This window comes from Carcharodon carcharias, chromosome 5 (genome assembly GCF_017639515.1).
Source record: "Carcharodon carcharias isolate sCarCar2 chromosome 5, sCarCar2.pri, whole genome shotgun sequence".
NCBI classification, from domain to species: Eukaryota; Metazoa; Chordata; class Chondrichthyes; order Lamniformes; family Lamnidae; genus Carcharodon; species Carcharodon carcharias.
In genome coordinates, this window is record NC_054471.1 from 123,142,323 (window position 1) to 123,157,531 (window position 15,209).

Below are 15,209 nucleotides of genomic sequence, written 5' to 3' on the forward strand. Positions count from 1 at the left end.
GCTTCTCCAGAGCCCAAATACCTGTTTCCCTCTCACACAGTCAGAACCCTCCTCACTCTAACCAGGCAATTACACCATGTCACTTGTGATAAAAAAGAATGCAGTGCTCTCCGCCTATTCCTGCAACACTATTCTTCAAACCCAGAAGTTTTCTCAGTTCTTCCACCTACTGCTTAAGACCACAGTGCCGCCAAGGCAGAATTTGGGGGCAGGCTGGGCTGCTGCTGGGGTGTTGCCGCTATAGCAGCATACCACAGCAACATAAAATTTATTTATAAGGGACACAAGCTTTAAATAAAAATTATGACCACCAACATGCAATTCACTTTTTTTTTAAACATTTAGAATGGAAAAATGTACAATTCTTCATCAGGTGGTTTCCAGATAAAAATCCATGAACTTTAACTAATAAAATCTTTCTGGTTCTTACACAGGACTTTAACTGTCCCTGCCCCTATAATGGCTCTGATGTTTTTAAAGTACAGAAATTGTCCAAACTCCTTTCTACAAGAGTGCAGCCAATACTGTGTCCCTAAGATTGCCATGTGGCTCCTCCTTTATTGTAATTGGGCCTAAGAGTAAATTCAGGCACTAAGGTCTGGATTTTTAGGGGATGAATCAGCCTCTAAGAGGTTTCTTAATGACTTTAGATATAAGAATAAAGATTGTGAAATTTACTTGTCTGTTAAATATTCTGAAATGCTGATTGAAAAACTTTTGTTAGAACATGTTTATTCTTTATTGCAAGTTGCATCTCCACAAAGAATCAAACATAAAGATTAAGCATCAGTTGTAACACAGTTATAATTCTTTATGAACTCCAGAAGGATTTTACGTATCCCAGGTAAAATTAGGGCAGGATTTGAAACAACATTTTCCAACAGGTAACGACCTTCTTCTCTCCCTTTTTCTGAGCACATAGACCTCCTCCAAAAATTCAATAACCAGCCATCTGAATAAAAAACAAGTTAAATGTACAAAACATGATTTTATATAAAGGAAGCAACAAAATACAACCATAATTAAAGACTAAAATATTAGTTTAACATATAGAAGAATTGCATATAACCTAGTACAATGTCATTTAAGATATTAATTAACTTTTACTAGCAAGAAAGAAAACTATATAATGTTTCGTGTTTCAAAACATTAGAACATTACTCTAATTTCTCAGATTCATGAAACTCTTTCCTCTGCTATAGGTAATGCCTCTGTAAAATAATTTTCACCTCAGCTCCGAGTGTGAATGAAACTGTACTGCAACTTTTCTTTATTCATTTATGGGATGTAAGCATCGCTGGCCAAGCCAGTGTTTATTGCCCATCCCTAATTGCCCTTGAGAAGGTGGTGGTGAGCTACCTTCTTGAACCACTGCAGTCCCTGTGGTGTAGTACACCCACAGTGCTGTTAGGAAGGGAATCCCAGGATTTCAGTGATGGAATGGCGATATATTTCCTAGTTAGGATGGTGAGTGGCTTGAAGAGAAACCTCTGGGTGGTGGTGTCCATAATTTAACCCAATCCAGCAATCGCAGAGAGGCTACAGAGATGGTTGCTAAGGAAATTGTGAAAAATCATACTGGTGTATGAGTTGATGCTCTTCTGAAATTGGGGTTAAGGTAATTGGGTTGAAAATATTTGCATCAAATGCTGAATAAATAAGATGTAATACGTTTATAGTAGAAGGGAAATGATTGAGTACTGAAAAGCAGCAAATTTATTTAGTTAAAAGCAAAATACTGTAGATGCTGGAAATCTGAAACAAAAACAAAAATTGTTGGAAAAACTCAGCAGGTCTGACAGCATCTGTGGAGAGAAAGACAGAGTTAATGTTTCGAGTCTGTACGACTCTTCTTCAGAACCAAAGAGAAGTAAAAATGTGGTGAAATATATACTGTTAAAGGGGTTGGGACAGGTGAAACTGGATAGAAGGCCAGTGATAAGTGGAGGCAAAAGAGAGATTGCAAAAGGTGTCATAAACAAAAGGTTGAAGGGGTGTTGATGGTGGTGATACTGGCTAAAGTAGGTGCTAATGGTGACATTAAGAGTAGAAAGCAGAATGGGAAAGTAACAGATGGCCCCGGGTGGGGTAGGGGGAGGAGGGGACCGTGTGGGAAAACGATCGAAGTAGGCTAAAAGATGGGGATAAAACAATGAATGGAAATACATTTGAAAAGTAATAATAATAGAAATAGGTGGGGAAAATATATATATAAAAATTAAAAAATAAATATTTGAAAAAAGGGGATCATAAAGGGGTGAGGATGGAAGACAGAGTTCATGATCTGAAGTTGTTGAACTCAATGTTAAATCCGGAAGGCTGTAAAGTGCTGTAAATTTATTTAGTGGCTGTTTCATTTCTTTGCTCCTATCAATAACCACTGAGGGGCACTGCAACACTGGAAGAAGCAGTTTACTGCTACAATTAATCCTTTGCTATTTGGTATTTCAGCAGCATAAATTCCACGACAACTTTGAGAGTCCCAATTGTCTAAGAAACAAAATATTTTATTCACACTTTATTTTTTGCTTTTTTTGGAAAAAGCTGTTGTAATTTGCCTCAAACAATTTACAAAATAGAAGACAATTGACAACCAGTTGTAATCTCCATGTAAAATCACTCATACAAAGAGTTTCTTCAACAAAAATTGCAGATTAAAAACTTCAAAAAATACTGGATCACAGTGATTGCATCTATTGGATGAGTTAATATTTCACTAATACATCGGATACCTCGCATGAAAGTGGGAGAAAACTGGCTTATTATTCTTTGCTAATACTTTTAAGCTGGAATTTCTGCTGTTTTTCTTAAAACTGTCATTTTTGTAGTGCCAACTTTTAAGTATACAATCTTTAAAAATGGTAGAATATTAAATAATTGGGATACTCCAAGTGTAGAATGTGTTCTATCGGATCAAAGAAAGCAACAAAAAGAATTACAAAGGATAATTACAAATTCAAAAATAAATTTAAAAATAACCCTGAAGTTCCATTCTGGAGGTGCGCAATAAATGAACCAGGTCTGCATTGCCAGCCTTCAGAAAATGAAGCAAATTTATTGTGTCACTAGTCAATCAGAATTCTTAAGCCTCCTAGCAACTTTGAGTTCTATGTTTTTATCTTAATCTTTAGATGCATTACAATGTGTTTTACATAGTCGTCAGCAGGGATTTCCAGACATTTAGTTCCATATACAAAGATTAGGATTGGTGCTTTAAGACAATAATGGTGTATTTGGGTTGTTAGCCAAAGCCAATTAAATAAAGAAAATAACTGAATAGCTTCAATCAGATTATCTTTTAACATTTTTCTGAAATGTGGTGGATAATGTATTTTAGCACAATTTGTTGCAACATATGCTAATTTATATTACTTGTGATTGTGTAAGATGTAGTCACAAAATGGTTTAGTAAAGGTTAAAAGGTTAATACAATTAACGTTTCTTTGAACACACCTGTTATTTTGTTTCCTTCATATAAAATGTCAAGTGCAGTCAGGGCCCAGTTCTCCTCTTTACTCAGGTCAGGAATAGATGGTGGCTTATCACTGGCTAATAACATTCGCTGAGGAAGATATACTTGGAAGATATTGGTTTGATTAAAATTTGTGGGAAAATGAGTGGCAGCAATGAATTCTACTGCATTGCCCCAACTGACACCAAACTGTGCTTCAGGAACTGAAACGTATGTTAATCTATCAAAGAAAAGAATAAAACATACAACATCAAATTTATTAAATTTACATCACAATTGCTTTCTGTTTCACACAATCATGTACTTTTTAGAAAGTGTAAAGGACTTGGTGGCAGAGTAAGTTATGACCTTCAAGAACCTTTGGGAATGATCAAAGTATAAGTGGAGGAGGAACGCACAAGTATTGATAAACACTGAGGACTGCTTTCCAGGGCTGGTTCTGCAGCAAGCAAGGAGCTATGTTCACAGGAAGATAGAGATTAAAAGCGAGCATTAAAACATTATGCTCTTTCACTCCTCATGAGAGCAACTCCCTGTTTAAATTGCAGGATCACCATAGAACCATAGAATGTTTATAGCACAGAAGGAGGTCATTCAGCCCATCAAGTCCTTGCTTGCTCTCTGCAAGATCTACTCAGCTTGTCCCACTCCCGTGCCCTTTCCCTGTAGGCCTGAAATTTCTTTCTGCTTCAGGATTCTTATTTAACTCTCTTTTGAAAGTCACAAACGAACCTGCCTCTATCACACTCTGGCACTGCATTCCAGACTCACTGCATAAAATAGTTTTTCCTGATGTTGCCATTGGTTCCTTTGCTAATCATCTTGGGCAGAATTTTCTGGCGGGCGGGCAGAGCGGGAGTGGGCACAGGCGGGCATGGACCCGATTGCCGCCCACGATGGGGTCTGCACTGCCATTTTATGTGGGCGGGCCAATTAAGGCCGGTCCAGCGTGAATCGCAGCTCCCAAGGACAGCGGGAATGGGCAGGCGGTGGCAGGACTGCAATGACCACCGGGTCCAATAGCAACCCAGCGGCCTGTTTAAAAAAGCTGCTGCAGCCTTTCAAAGGCTGTCAAACATGGCTACTGGAAGGGCTCCCCAGCGTGCTGCTGGTGAACAGGCCAGGCAGGAGGATAGGGCGGGGGGCCAGTTTGCCCCTCGTTTTTCGTATGAACTCCTCGAGGAGGTGGCAGCACGGTGGGAGGTCCTCGTACCCAGGATGGGAGGAGGAGGCCCCCCCACATGATGACTAAATATGCTTAGGAGGAGGTGGTGGAGGTGGTGAGTTCCCACGACATGGTGCGAGGCACCTGGATCCAGTGCTGCAATTGCTTCACCGAACTCTTGCACTCGGGGAGGGTGAGCACCATGATGGCATTGGTCACTTAACCAAGCAGGTAGGCTCCCCGCCCCCCACCCCCCCCCCCCCCCCAACCCTGTGCCCCCCACCCCCACCCCATCAGGTCTGAGTGTAATGACTGCATGGAATCATTGACGGCATGTGTCCTTCGCTGGGTCGGCCAGCAGGTATTGCCCATGCTGAGATCAGCCTGAGAAGCTGGTGAAAAGATGGGTTCTGCACCCACAGCATGTGGTACACTGCGACCCACATGACTGTTGGGGCAACCTGGAGCAGTGCTGAAACTCCAGCACATGTCAAAGTCAGGGTGATGACATGCTGGGAAGGGATCTTCAAGGTAGTGTGGCACCGATCGATCTGCTGCCCTCTGCGCTCCACGTGCTTGCGCCTCCTTGCTATGGAAGGTTAGACCGTGTGGTGCCTAATGTGATAAGGCAGCATTTGGCGAGGGGGACGGGCCTGGCATCTTGGGTGTGAGTATTCACCAGCAGCAGAGTGAGGAGGCACTGCAGCCCTGCAATGTCCCACTCTGGTTGGGGTGGGCTGGCTGTGAATAGAATCCAGGTACAATTAGCACTAATCAATGCTCTTCTCTCCTTTTCAGGAGAAGAATGCACATAATGCCGCTGAGCTGATGAGGACGGCGGAGGGCCAGCCCAGGTGGCCATGCTTAGCTGGTTCAAGCAGGAGGCCCTAGATCTGGAGAGGCGCCATGTACGCAGGTCCACCTTCGTCGTTGAGGCTGGGGTGCCATGGGCAGATATGTGTGCCCAACAGTGAGGTCACCATTATTCTCCCAACAGCCATGGCAGTGCTGAATGTTCAGTGATTGAAGTTTGCAACATGGCTTAACCATTGCTTATGGAAGGATGAGCACATAATGATCCGGGGGACAGGGATGCACAATGACATTGTCTCCACGTTAACTAATCCAATGTCCTTGTTCTTCCTTTCAGCATCAGCGGAGCAGGGCCGGGAAGAGCAGCAGCAGGGGCCCCCTCTCACACCTGAGGGCCCTGAAGTCTTGGACTCACCAGCGTCACACCATCTCTGCCAGGCAGGCACCAGCGCAGATTCTAGCACCTCGGTGGGAATTAGAACATCGGCTAGTATCCCGGGGCACAGTCGTGAGGGCACTTCACAATCACTGGAGGAGCTGGCATAGACAGAGAATACCCATGGTGCCAGCAGTCGGAGGACTGCAGGGGACCAGGCACATGCTCAGTTGGTGGCTGATGATGTGCCTCTGGAGTCGTCCGTGACACAGCAAATGCAGGAAATGCGGCCGGGTGTGCAGGAGCATCTGGTGGAGATACATGAGTCTATGCTTGGCTTGGTGTCCGTGGTGGAGGAGTCTACATGGACCATCGCCGATGCAATGAGCCTCATGGCCAAGTGCCATGCGTCCTCCATGGAGAGAGTGGCGTCTCATGGAGAGACTCCTCCAGGAGACCAATCAGGTCTTCCTGGGGTTGCGCTCAGATGGGCAAGGCCTCACATCGGCATTGACCTCAGCTGGTCAGTGCCAGTGTAGGAGATGACCTGGGCACCAAGTTTCCCAGCTCGGTGCCCATCCATCCACGGTGAGCAGGGAGGTCCAAACTGACCTCACGTCGGCGCAGCAGCTGCTTGTTGACTCTGCGGGCTCTTCTCAGGGTGCTCTGGATGAGGGCAGCAGCTCTTCCGCCCCTCTGCCAGTGACCTTTGCATCTGATGAGGCTGCAACGACTGGAGAGATGCCAGCTGTGGAGCTGGCCACTCCCTCCCAGGCGGGGCCAGCACAGGCTCCATGGGCCAGACGATGGCTGCCAAGGTCATCAAGGCCAACAGGACAGCATAGTGAGCGGGCTATCTCAGATGCCACTCCGAGCGATGGGGCAGCACCAAGATGTAGTACCCAAAATCGTAAACATAAGGCTCCTTAGACACATCATGGATTTATCACTGGTGCTTTTGCGTTGACCCACAATGAGGTCTTTATGAGTTAGTGTGATGCGTAACACCTTTGTCATTTTGTTCTCTTAAATTCCTTTTGTTATACCATTAAATCCATGTCACCATGGCTGAGGGTGCTTCTTTTCTTCTGCAGGTGGATGATTACCAATAAAGTTCTGAGTGATTTGTGGGACATTCAGCTTTATTAACAAGGCTCTTAGTTAATGTTCCTAACCAGGCAGATTTTGCACTCAGGTATTGAGTATGGAGCCAGCAGCCCAGGCTTGTCCTGGAGGTCCATATGTGGTGCGCTAGCTGAAGATTCATTGAAGTAAAACCTCCCGGGTGTCCCTGCCTCCCTGGAGTGTGCCCGGGGGTCAGCGTCTACCCCCTCAGCATTTTCTTGTGTGTGCTCATCCTCAGACTCACTGCTGGACTCATCGTGTGCAGCCGCAACCACTGTGTCAACATCTTCATCATCCACAGCGTCCCCCCACTTTCCAGCGCAAGATTGTGGAGAGTGCAGCATGCAACCGCTATCAGTGACACCTGATCTGGGGGGTACTGGAGTGCGCCCCCTGAACGGTCCAGGCATTGGAAGTGCATTTTGAGAAAACCAATGACTCTCTCCACCACAGCCCTTGTGGTGCCGTGGCTCCTATTGTACCGCTGCTCAGCTTCTGTTCCTGGATAGCGGAGAGGTGTCATGGGCCACTTTTTGAGGAGATAGCCCTTGTCACCCAGCAGCCATCCATCCAGCACTGAAGAGCCCTGGCACCTGGGAGTGTCTGAGGATGTAGGTGTTGTGGGAGCTGCCTGGGTACCTTGCACAGACTTGCAGAATCTGCATCCTTTGATCACACACCATCTGCATTTTCATGGAGTGGAAGCCCTTCCTATTAACGAAGGCACCCAGCTCACCTGCTGGCGCCTTGATGGCCACATGTGTACAGTCTATTGCACCCTGGACATGGGGGAGGCCACCAATGGCCGTGAAGCCTCTGGCTCGCTGTGTCTGGCTTGCCTGGTCCTAACTGCAGTGGATGAAGGTCAATGCACACCTGAATGGAGTGTCTGTAACCTGCTTGACACAAGTGTGGACAGCTGATTGTTGTAAAAGTCACCCACCGACCCCTGGAAGGAGCCAGAGGCATAGACATTGAGGGCAGCTGTGACCTTTAGAGCCACTGGCATGGGATGTCCACCCACACAGTTAGCAGAGATCTCAGGGTCAATCATCTGACAGATATAGTTGACTGTTTCCCTTGAGAGATGGAGCCTGCTTCAGCACTGCACCTCAGCCATATTGAGGTAGCTGTTTCGCCGCCTGTGTACCCTAGCAGCAGGATAGTGGTATCTTCTGCGGCCCCTTCCGCCTTGGACTACCTCTTGGCCCTGCACCCCTTGTCCCTGCCCCTCTCCTCCCAAAGGTGGCTCCCCTGGAGGCTGAATGTGCACTCCTGGCCTCCTCCCCCTTCTAACCCTCCCTTCCTCCTCAGAGGAGCTGCCTCCAGTGGACAGTTCAACTCCCATTCCCAGGCTAAGGGAAGGCTTCCTGAAACTTGCAAGCCTAGAAATGATTCTTTACTGCAGAGTGCTGACCTGAAGGTTGTGAGTCCAGTCCAAGCAGCTGGTATGTGTTTTGAAGTATTGCAGCTCACACAGGTGAGTATCAGTAACTTTGCCAATTAAATATTTGATAGAGCACACTCATGACCCCACTGAGCCCTCTTATCTCGCCCGTGGATGAGGTTTATACAAATGCCTCCTACCAGCCTGCCCATTGTGGCTATGTGACGACCTGAAGATTGTGCGAGTGCTGATAAATCGCTGTCAATCGGTGCCTCAAGGGCCTTAAGTGGCCCGTTAATTAATGGCAGATGCTCATCGGATATTATCACACACCTGCCCGACGAAATATCGTGGTGGTGCGCGGTGATGTTGGGATGTCATTTTACGTGTTGGTGTGCAGATCCCGCCCCCACACACCAACGGGAAAATTCTGCCCCTTAAGTGGGAGACCTCTGGTTCTTGACCCTTCTACCAATGGGAACATTTCTAACTACTCTGCTTGGACCCTTCATGATCTATCAAATCTCCTCTCAACCTTCTCATCTAAAGAATACAACCACAGCTTCTCCAGTTTATCCACTTAACTGAAATCCCTCATCCCTGGAACTATTCTCACAGATCATTTCTGCACACTCTCTTAAAGCCTTCACATATTTCCTAAAGTGTGGTGCCCAAAATTGGACACAATACTCTTGTTGTAGCCAAACCAGTGTTTTATAAAGATTCATTGTAATTTCATTGTTTTTATACTCTATACCTCTATTTATAAAGAACAGGCTACATTTTGCCATTTTAAACATTCTCTCATCCTACCCTGCCACCTTCAATAGTTTGTGTACACATTCCCCAGGTATCTCTACTTAAATTTACTTATGGTGGCCATCTTTGTTCTTCCTATTAAAATGTATCACTTCACACCTCTATGCATTTAATTTCATCTGCCATATGTTTGCCCATTTTACCAGCCTAAGTCCTCTTGAAATTTATTGCTATCCTCACAGCTCACAAGTTATGTGTCACCTGCAAATTTTGGAATTGTGAGCTGTACACCCAACCACTTATGTAGTAATTTCCACTGCCTCAAAATCAAAATCACCTAAAGCAATGAAAATGCCTTTGTATGGCTGGAAGTTGGACGTTGGTCTTAGATACTTCTATGAAATGTCTCTGTCCTATACAACATGCTTGTCTCCATGAGGGCAGAAGACAAAGTTCATATAGGTCCTGGGAATGAACTCTTATAATCTAGATAACTGAAGAGTTAGTGGAGAAGAGTGTGCAAGTGGATCCTCGCAATCCTTCCATGTGACATGATAGGATAGGGCCAATTTAAAATTGTGCAACAAATGTACTGCACTCCACATAAATTTTCCTGTGTAGCTGAGAGATTACAGGTTACAGCCAGAAGGGAACACACCTTAGTACAATCTGGCAATCCCTAAATTCTGCTTCTGAACAACCTACAACTGTTACCCAGTCTCTCAATTACTTCAGATGCAACGTCATGGATTATAGAGAGCAAGAGTTTCTCACTACACAGAGGCCAACTCTATACATTCAGCAGCTGCATTGAAGCACAACCATTCACGTAACAACAACCATAACAGCAACTTGTATTTAAATAGTGTCTTTAAAGTAGTAAAATATCTCAAGATACTTCACAGGAGTGTTACCAAACAAAATTTGACACCGGGCCGTTTAAGGGGATAGTCTCTTTCCCTTAGTACCTTTGTTGTCCGAGAGTTGCTACCCATGGCTTATACCATGATATCACTATGGGACAAAGCAAAGAGGCAGGCCCTAAGCACCACATGGTATGGGGATTGAATCCATGCCATCGGCAGATTCCTGGATACTAAGGGAATCAAGGGATAAGGAAGACAGTGTGGGAAGGTGGAGCTGAAAAGAAGATCAGTCATGATCTAATTGAATGGTGGAGCAACCTCAAAGGGAAATGTCCTATGCCTAGTCCTATTTCTCACATTCATATGTCTTTATGACCAAGAGCTTAGACAAAGAAGTAGGTTTTAAGGAGCGTCTTAAAGTAGGAGAGAGAGGCAGAGAGGTTTAAGCAATCCTGCAACTTCGGACATGGACAGCTGAAGGCACAGCTGCTCATGGTGGACAGACTAAAATCAGGGTTGCGCGGAGGCCAGGTTTGAAGGAGAGCAGAGACCTTGAAAGGCTGGAGGAGATTACAGGGATGAGGTGGCGAGAGGTCATAGAGAAATATGAAAACAAGGATTATAATTTTAAAATTGAGGCACTGCTTAACTGGGAGACAATGTAGATTAGTGAGCACAGGGGTGATGCGTAAGCAGGACCTGGTGTGAGTTAGGGAATGGTGAAGCACTAGTAGAAGAAAGGGCAATTTACTTAGAGCTGACAAAAGTCATCCAGTTCGTAGGACAAAAACACTAGAATAAGTAAGATAAATTGAAAGAAAAAAAAAATACACAAAACACCTTTCAGAAAACTTTGGAAGTGCAGCTTTGATTGATGATACATGTGCTATCCAGACATGATGCCAAACATTATCCTCTTCTGGTGAGATGGTAGATAACAGCTTGTTTTGGGGAAAATCCTTTGATTTTTTCAGAAACTGTTAAAAAAATAAAATAATTATTTGTCAGTAAATGCCAAGGCCAGTTGATTTTTTAATTTTTGTTCTTAAGTTAAGGTAAATATAGAAAGTACACAAAGTTGATAAGAGTGCACACTTGTCAAAGCTATAATATAAACTCTACCTCAAATATTGTGAAACGCCCTCAGCTCAATATTGATATGGATTGGAAATATCTTGCTGAGGTATGAATCCTTACTCCTTTCTCAATCTTACATCACCTGCAGTTTATTAATCCCAACACTCCCCTCTCCCACCTCCCTACACTCACCTACAATTACTGTACCACACTTCACTCTACTCCTTCTCCTACTCACCCAATCTGCACCTCCTACTGTCAGCACTATTGTGGTCTTTACTTCTCCATAGCTCTCATCTTCCACACAGCATATGAACTATTTGATCATGACAGGTGCATTCTCATAAGGTTAACACTAACTCTTTCCTTTCTTTCAAACAAGGTTGTACACAACATAAGGGAGCAAGCAGCATTTGCAAAGGATGGAGCCCACCTGTACATGCTTTCCCAAATTACAAAGGACATCCTCTACTGCTAACAAAGTACATGCCAAGGTAGTTTTATGGCTTTCCTCCATCATCCTCTGCACCAAGTGACTTCTCATCCACTATTGCAACTCCTCATGTCCTCTCTCCTCTGACTTCATTGCTCTCCTAACTTCTCAATCTCTCCCCACCCATATTCACGGCTATCCCCTCAAGCTTAAGTTTTCACGTGGTCTCTCTATTCCCCTTGTGTAAATTACACATAAGGCCATCTGTGAACACTTTCTGTATCCCTCATTATTCCTCCACTCCCTCATCCAAGCGCAATTCCTTCCCTGTTCATCCATGGAAAAGCAACTTCCCCAGATCACTTACAATTATTCTTTTCATTTCCAAACCATCTAGCCTTTGGCCCCCTGTTTACCACAACATTTCTTCAGCTATCCATCTGCTCAATCACATCCTCACTTCCTCCTCTGATGCCCTAGTCCAGACTAAACCATTCTTCTCTCTCACCTTGGCCATTTTTCCAGTAAAGCCATCATCTCTGCTCCCATAAGTGCAAGGGACATAGCCTTGAAAGCTTATAGCAAACTGTTGGTTTAGCCATTCACTGGCAGATTTAGCTGGACCACATCTCTCATCTGCCAAAACTGCTCACTATTCCAAGGTCATCCTTCAATGCAAAGATGAGCATCACCCATTTCTCTTTGCTAAAAGCAGTCTTCTTAAATGTCTCTCCCAGTCTCCTCCAAGAAAAAGTGTGAGGAGCTAATGGGCTTCATTGTTACCAGACTGAGGCCATCTGATCAGCTGTCTCTGCTGCTTCCTTCCCTTCTCCTAGCCCACCATGCCAAACTTCCTCCAAAGTTCCTGTGGCCCTAGCCCTGAACCCATATCTTTGACTAACTTTTTTCCTAGTTTCCCTCATGCCTTCTCTGAGACCATTTAAGAGACCCTCCTCCTACTCCCTTGACCCTATTCCCACAAACAGCTGACCACCTCAATTCCCTTTCTGGCCGCCATGTTAGCTGATATTGTAAGCAGATCCTTTTCCTCAGGTCCTTCCCCTCCCTTTCAAATGTGCTATTATCACTTCTCTCCACCAGCAAAACCCATCTTTGACCCCTCTGACCTCGCAAACTCACCCATATCAACTTCCCTTTCCTCTCCAAAGTCATTGAATGTGTTGTCACCTTTCAAATCTGTACCCATCCTTCCTGCAACACCTATTTGAATCTGCTTCTGACTCCTGTCAGAGCACCGAAATGCATCTTATCAAAGTCACACACTATGTAACTGTGATCATTGTAAACTATCTCTTCTTGACCTGTCTGCAACCTGTGACATGGTTGACCACATCATCCTCCTCCTCCAATGCCTCTCCTCTGTCATCCAGCTGGTTGGGATTGCTCTTGTTTGGATCTTATGTGTTTAGTCATAGCTAGGTAATCACCTGCAATAGTGAGGGATGAGGTCCTGAAAGCAGATTTTAGGGAGTTAGGAAGGAAATTAAAAAGCAGGACCTCAAGAATAGCATTCTCAGGATTACTCCCAATGCCCCATGCTAGTAAGCATAGGAATAGGAGGATTAAGTGATTGAATAAGTAGCTGGATAATTGGTGTAGAAGGGAGGACATCAGATTTCTGAGGCATTGGGACTGGTTCTGGGGCAGGTGGGACCTATACAAGCTGGATGGGTTACACCTTAACGGGACTGGACGAGTGTCCTGACAGGAAGATTTGCTAGTGCTGTTGGGTAGAGCTTAAACTAGCTTGTCAGAGGGGTGGGAACCTGAGGGGTGGCCCAAATTGGAAGGAAGTAAAGCTGGTAATGTGAAGTAGAAAAGTGGCAAGTGAAATTAGAAGGCAGGCAAAACAAAGATGAGTATCAACTAAATTAGAAGATGGAATGATGTCAAAAAAACTAAGTTAAGGACACTACTTGAATGCACGCAGCATTCGCAACAAGCTAGATAATTTAATGGCACAAATAGAGGTAAATGGGTATGATCTAATTGCCATAACAGAAACATGACTCCAGGGAGATCAAAACTGGGAACTGAACATTCAAGGATATTCGACATTTAGGAAGGACAGGCAAAAAGGAAAAGGTGGTGTTGTAGATAATAAGTGATGGGATCAGTACATTAGTAAGGGAGGGTCTCAGATAAGAACAACAAAACGTGCACTCTGTTTGGGTGGAGAAACAGCAGGGGGCAGCAAACATTGGTGGGAGTTGTTTATAGGCCACCAAATAGTAATGGCAATGAGGGGCATTAATCAGGAGATGAGAGAAGCATGTAGCAGGGACAATATTAATCGTGGGTGACTTCAATCTGCATATAAACTGGGTAAACCTAATGAGTACTAATGCTGTGGAAGAGGAATTTCTGGAGTGTGTTAGGGATGGTTTTCTAGAACAGTATGTTGAGAAACCAACTAGAGAAAAGGCTATTTTAGATCTAGTATTATGAAAGAAGAAAGGACTAATTAATAATCTTTCATAAGAACCTTCAAGGATGAGTGACCAGAATATGAGAGAGTTTTACATTATGGACGGAATTTTCTGTACCTGCTAGCATCAGGCATGCTCGGTGGCATGAGCGGACAATATGGCGAGAAGGCCAGAAATTTGATTCATGACATTGTGAAACCAGTTTGCGATCATCTGACCAGCACATCGCTGGTGAGCCATGTTTACCGCCATCAGATGTCGGGACCCGCATTATAATACATCTGCATATCACTATAAGGCCAACTGCCAGAAACATCCTCCCACATTGGATCATCTGCTCACATCGGCACGATTGCACGCCAATATGTTCCACAACACCATATATAAGGAGTGCACATGGTGGGCTGCACTTTGAGGGGAACTCAGAGATGCGTGCACAGTAACATTACACAATGCTTGTGAGCATCGCCTGTTAGACTTCAAGGCTGAGGCATGTTGGAGGGGGGTGAAGGGCTGCCCTGTGTTTGAAGGTAGTGCAAAGCACATGTGGGGTAGGGAGGTGGACGGAAACGGCCATGCATTAGGGAAACCTTGTATAAAGTGACCATTCCTCTGCAGCTGAGACAGTTCAGATGCAGCCACATTGAGATGATTGGAGTCAGGCCTCTAGCTTATTTGCCCGCTCAAGCAACACTGAGGCATCAAAGTGCCACCAAGTGCTCCAGAGCTTTCCACCCCTCGGGTACAAACTGCAAACTAATGAGCATTTTGGTGAACTGCAGGAAAGTTGGATGACTGGGCACATTGTACAATCCGCTTGCTAAAGCTGGCCACGGAGCAGTCACTGCTTGGGCAGCCATGTAGCGCACTAAACCCTGGCCACCCAAGTGGTGGCCAGCACTCTCTGGGATGCATTAAGTGGCCTTCAGACTTAACCAAGAGAGGTTCTTAGAACATCTACACTAACCTAAGCTTGTCTCTCTTTCATCCTACAGGAGGAGTTTATCAGGAGCATGGAGCCTGGTGACCTAGCCGTATGCTTCGTGGAGTACACAGCACAAAGATGACAGAGAAGAAAGCAATGGAGGCACCTGGCCGTACAAAGGAAGAAGCAGTACCCTTAAGAAGAAAGAATGGCTGGGGCTCCCGCACACGCCGCTGAACAGCCACAGCGAGGCGGCGCTGTTTGGCACCTAGCTAGGCCAGGGTCTATAGACGCCGCCTTTCATTCCTGCAAATAACTGAGATCCAGTGTTGCTAAAGACTGTGCATGTCTAGGGAACTGG

The 15,209-nt window shown here is 45.0% G+C and overlaps 1 protein-coding gene across 1 annotated transcript in view; it reads right to left on the reverse strand.

Annotated features, from left to right (window-relative positions):
* Nucleotides 1–779: 779 nt before the first annotated feature.
* LOC121277752 (protein LEG1 homolog) overlaps nucleotides 780–15,209 on the reverse strand; it is a 35,236-nt gene continuing 20,806 nt past the window's right edge. The window contains exons 5-7 of the mRNA XM_041187391.1: nucleotides 10,715–10,755; nucleotides 3,454–3,692; nucleotides 780–952 (exon numbers count right to left, since the gene is read on the reverse strand). Of these exons, the coding sequence (XP_041043325.1) occupies nucleotides 780–952; nucleotides 3,454–3,692; nucleotides 10,715–10,755 (453 nt within the window). The remainder of the gene's footprint in view (nucleotides 953–3,453; nucleotides 3,693–10,714; nucleotides 10,756–15,209) is intronic.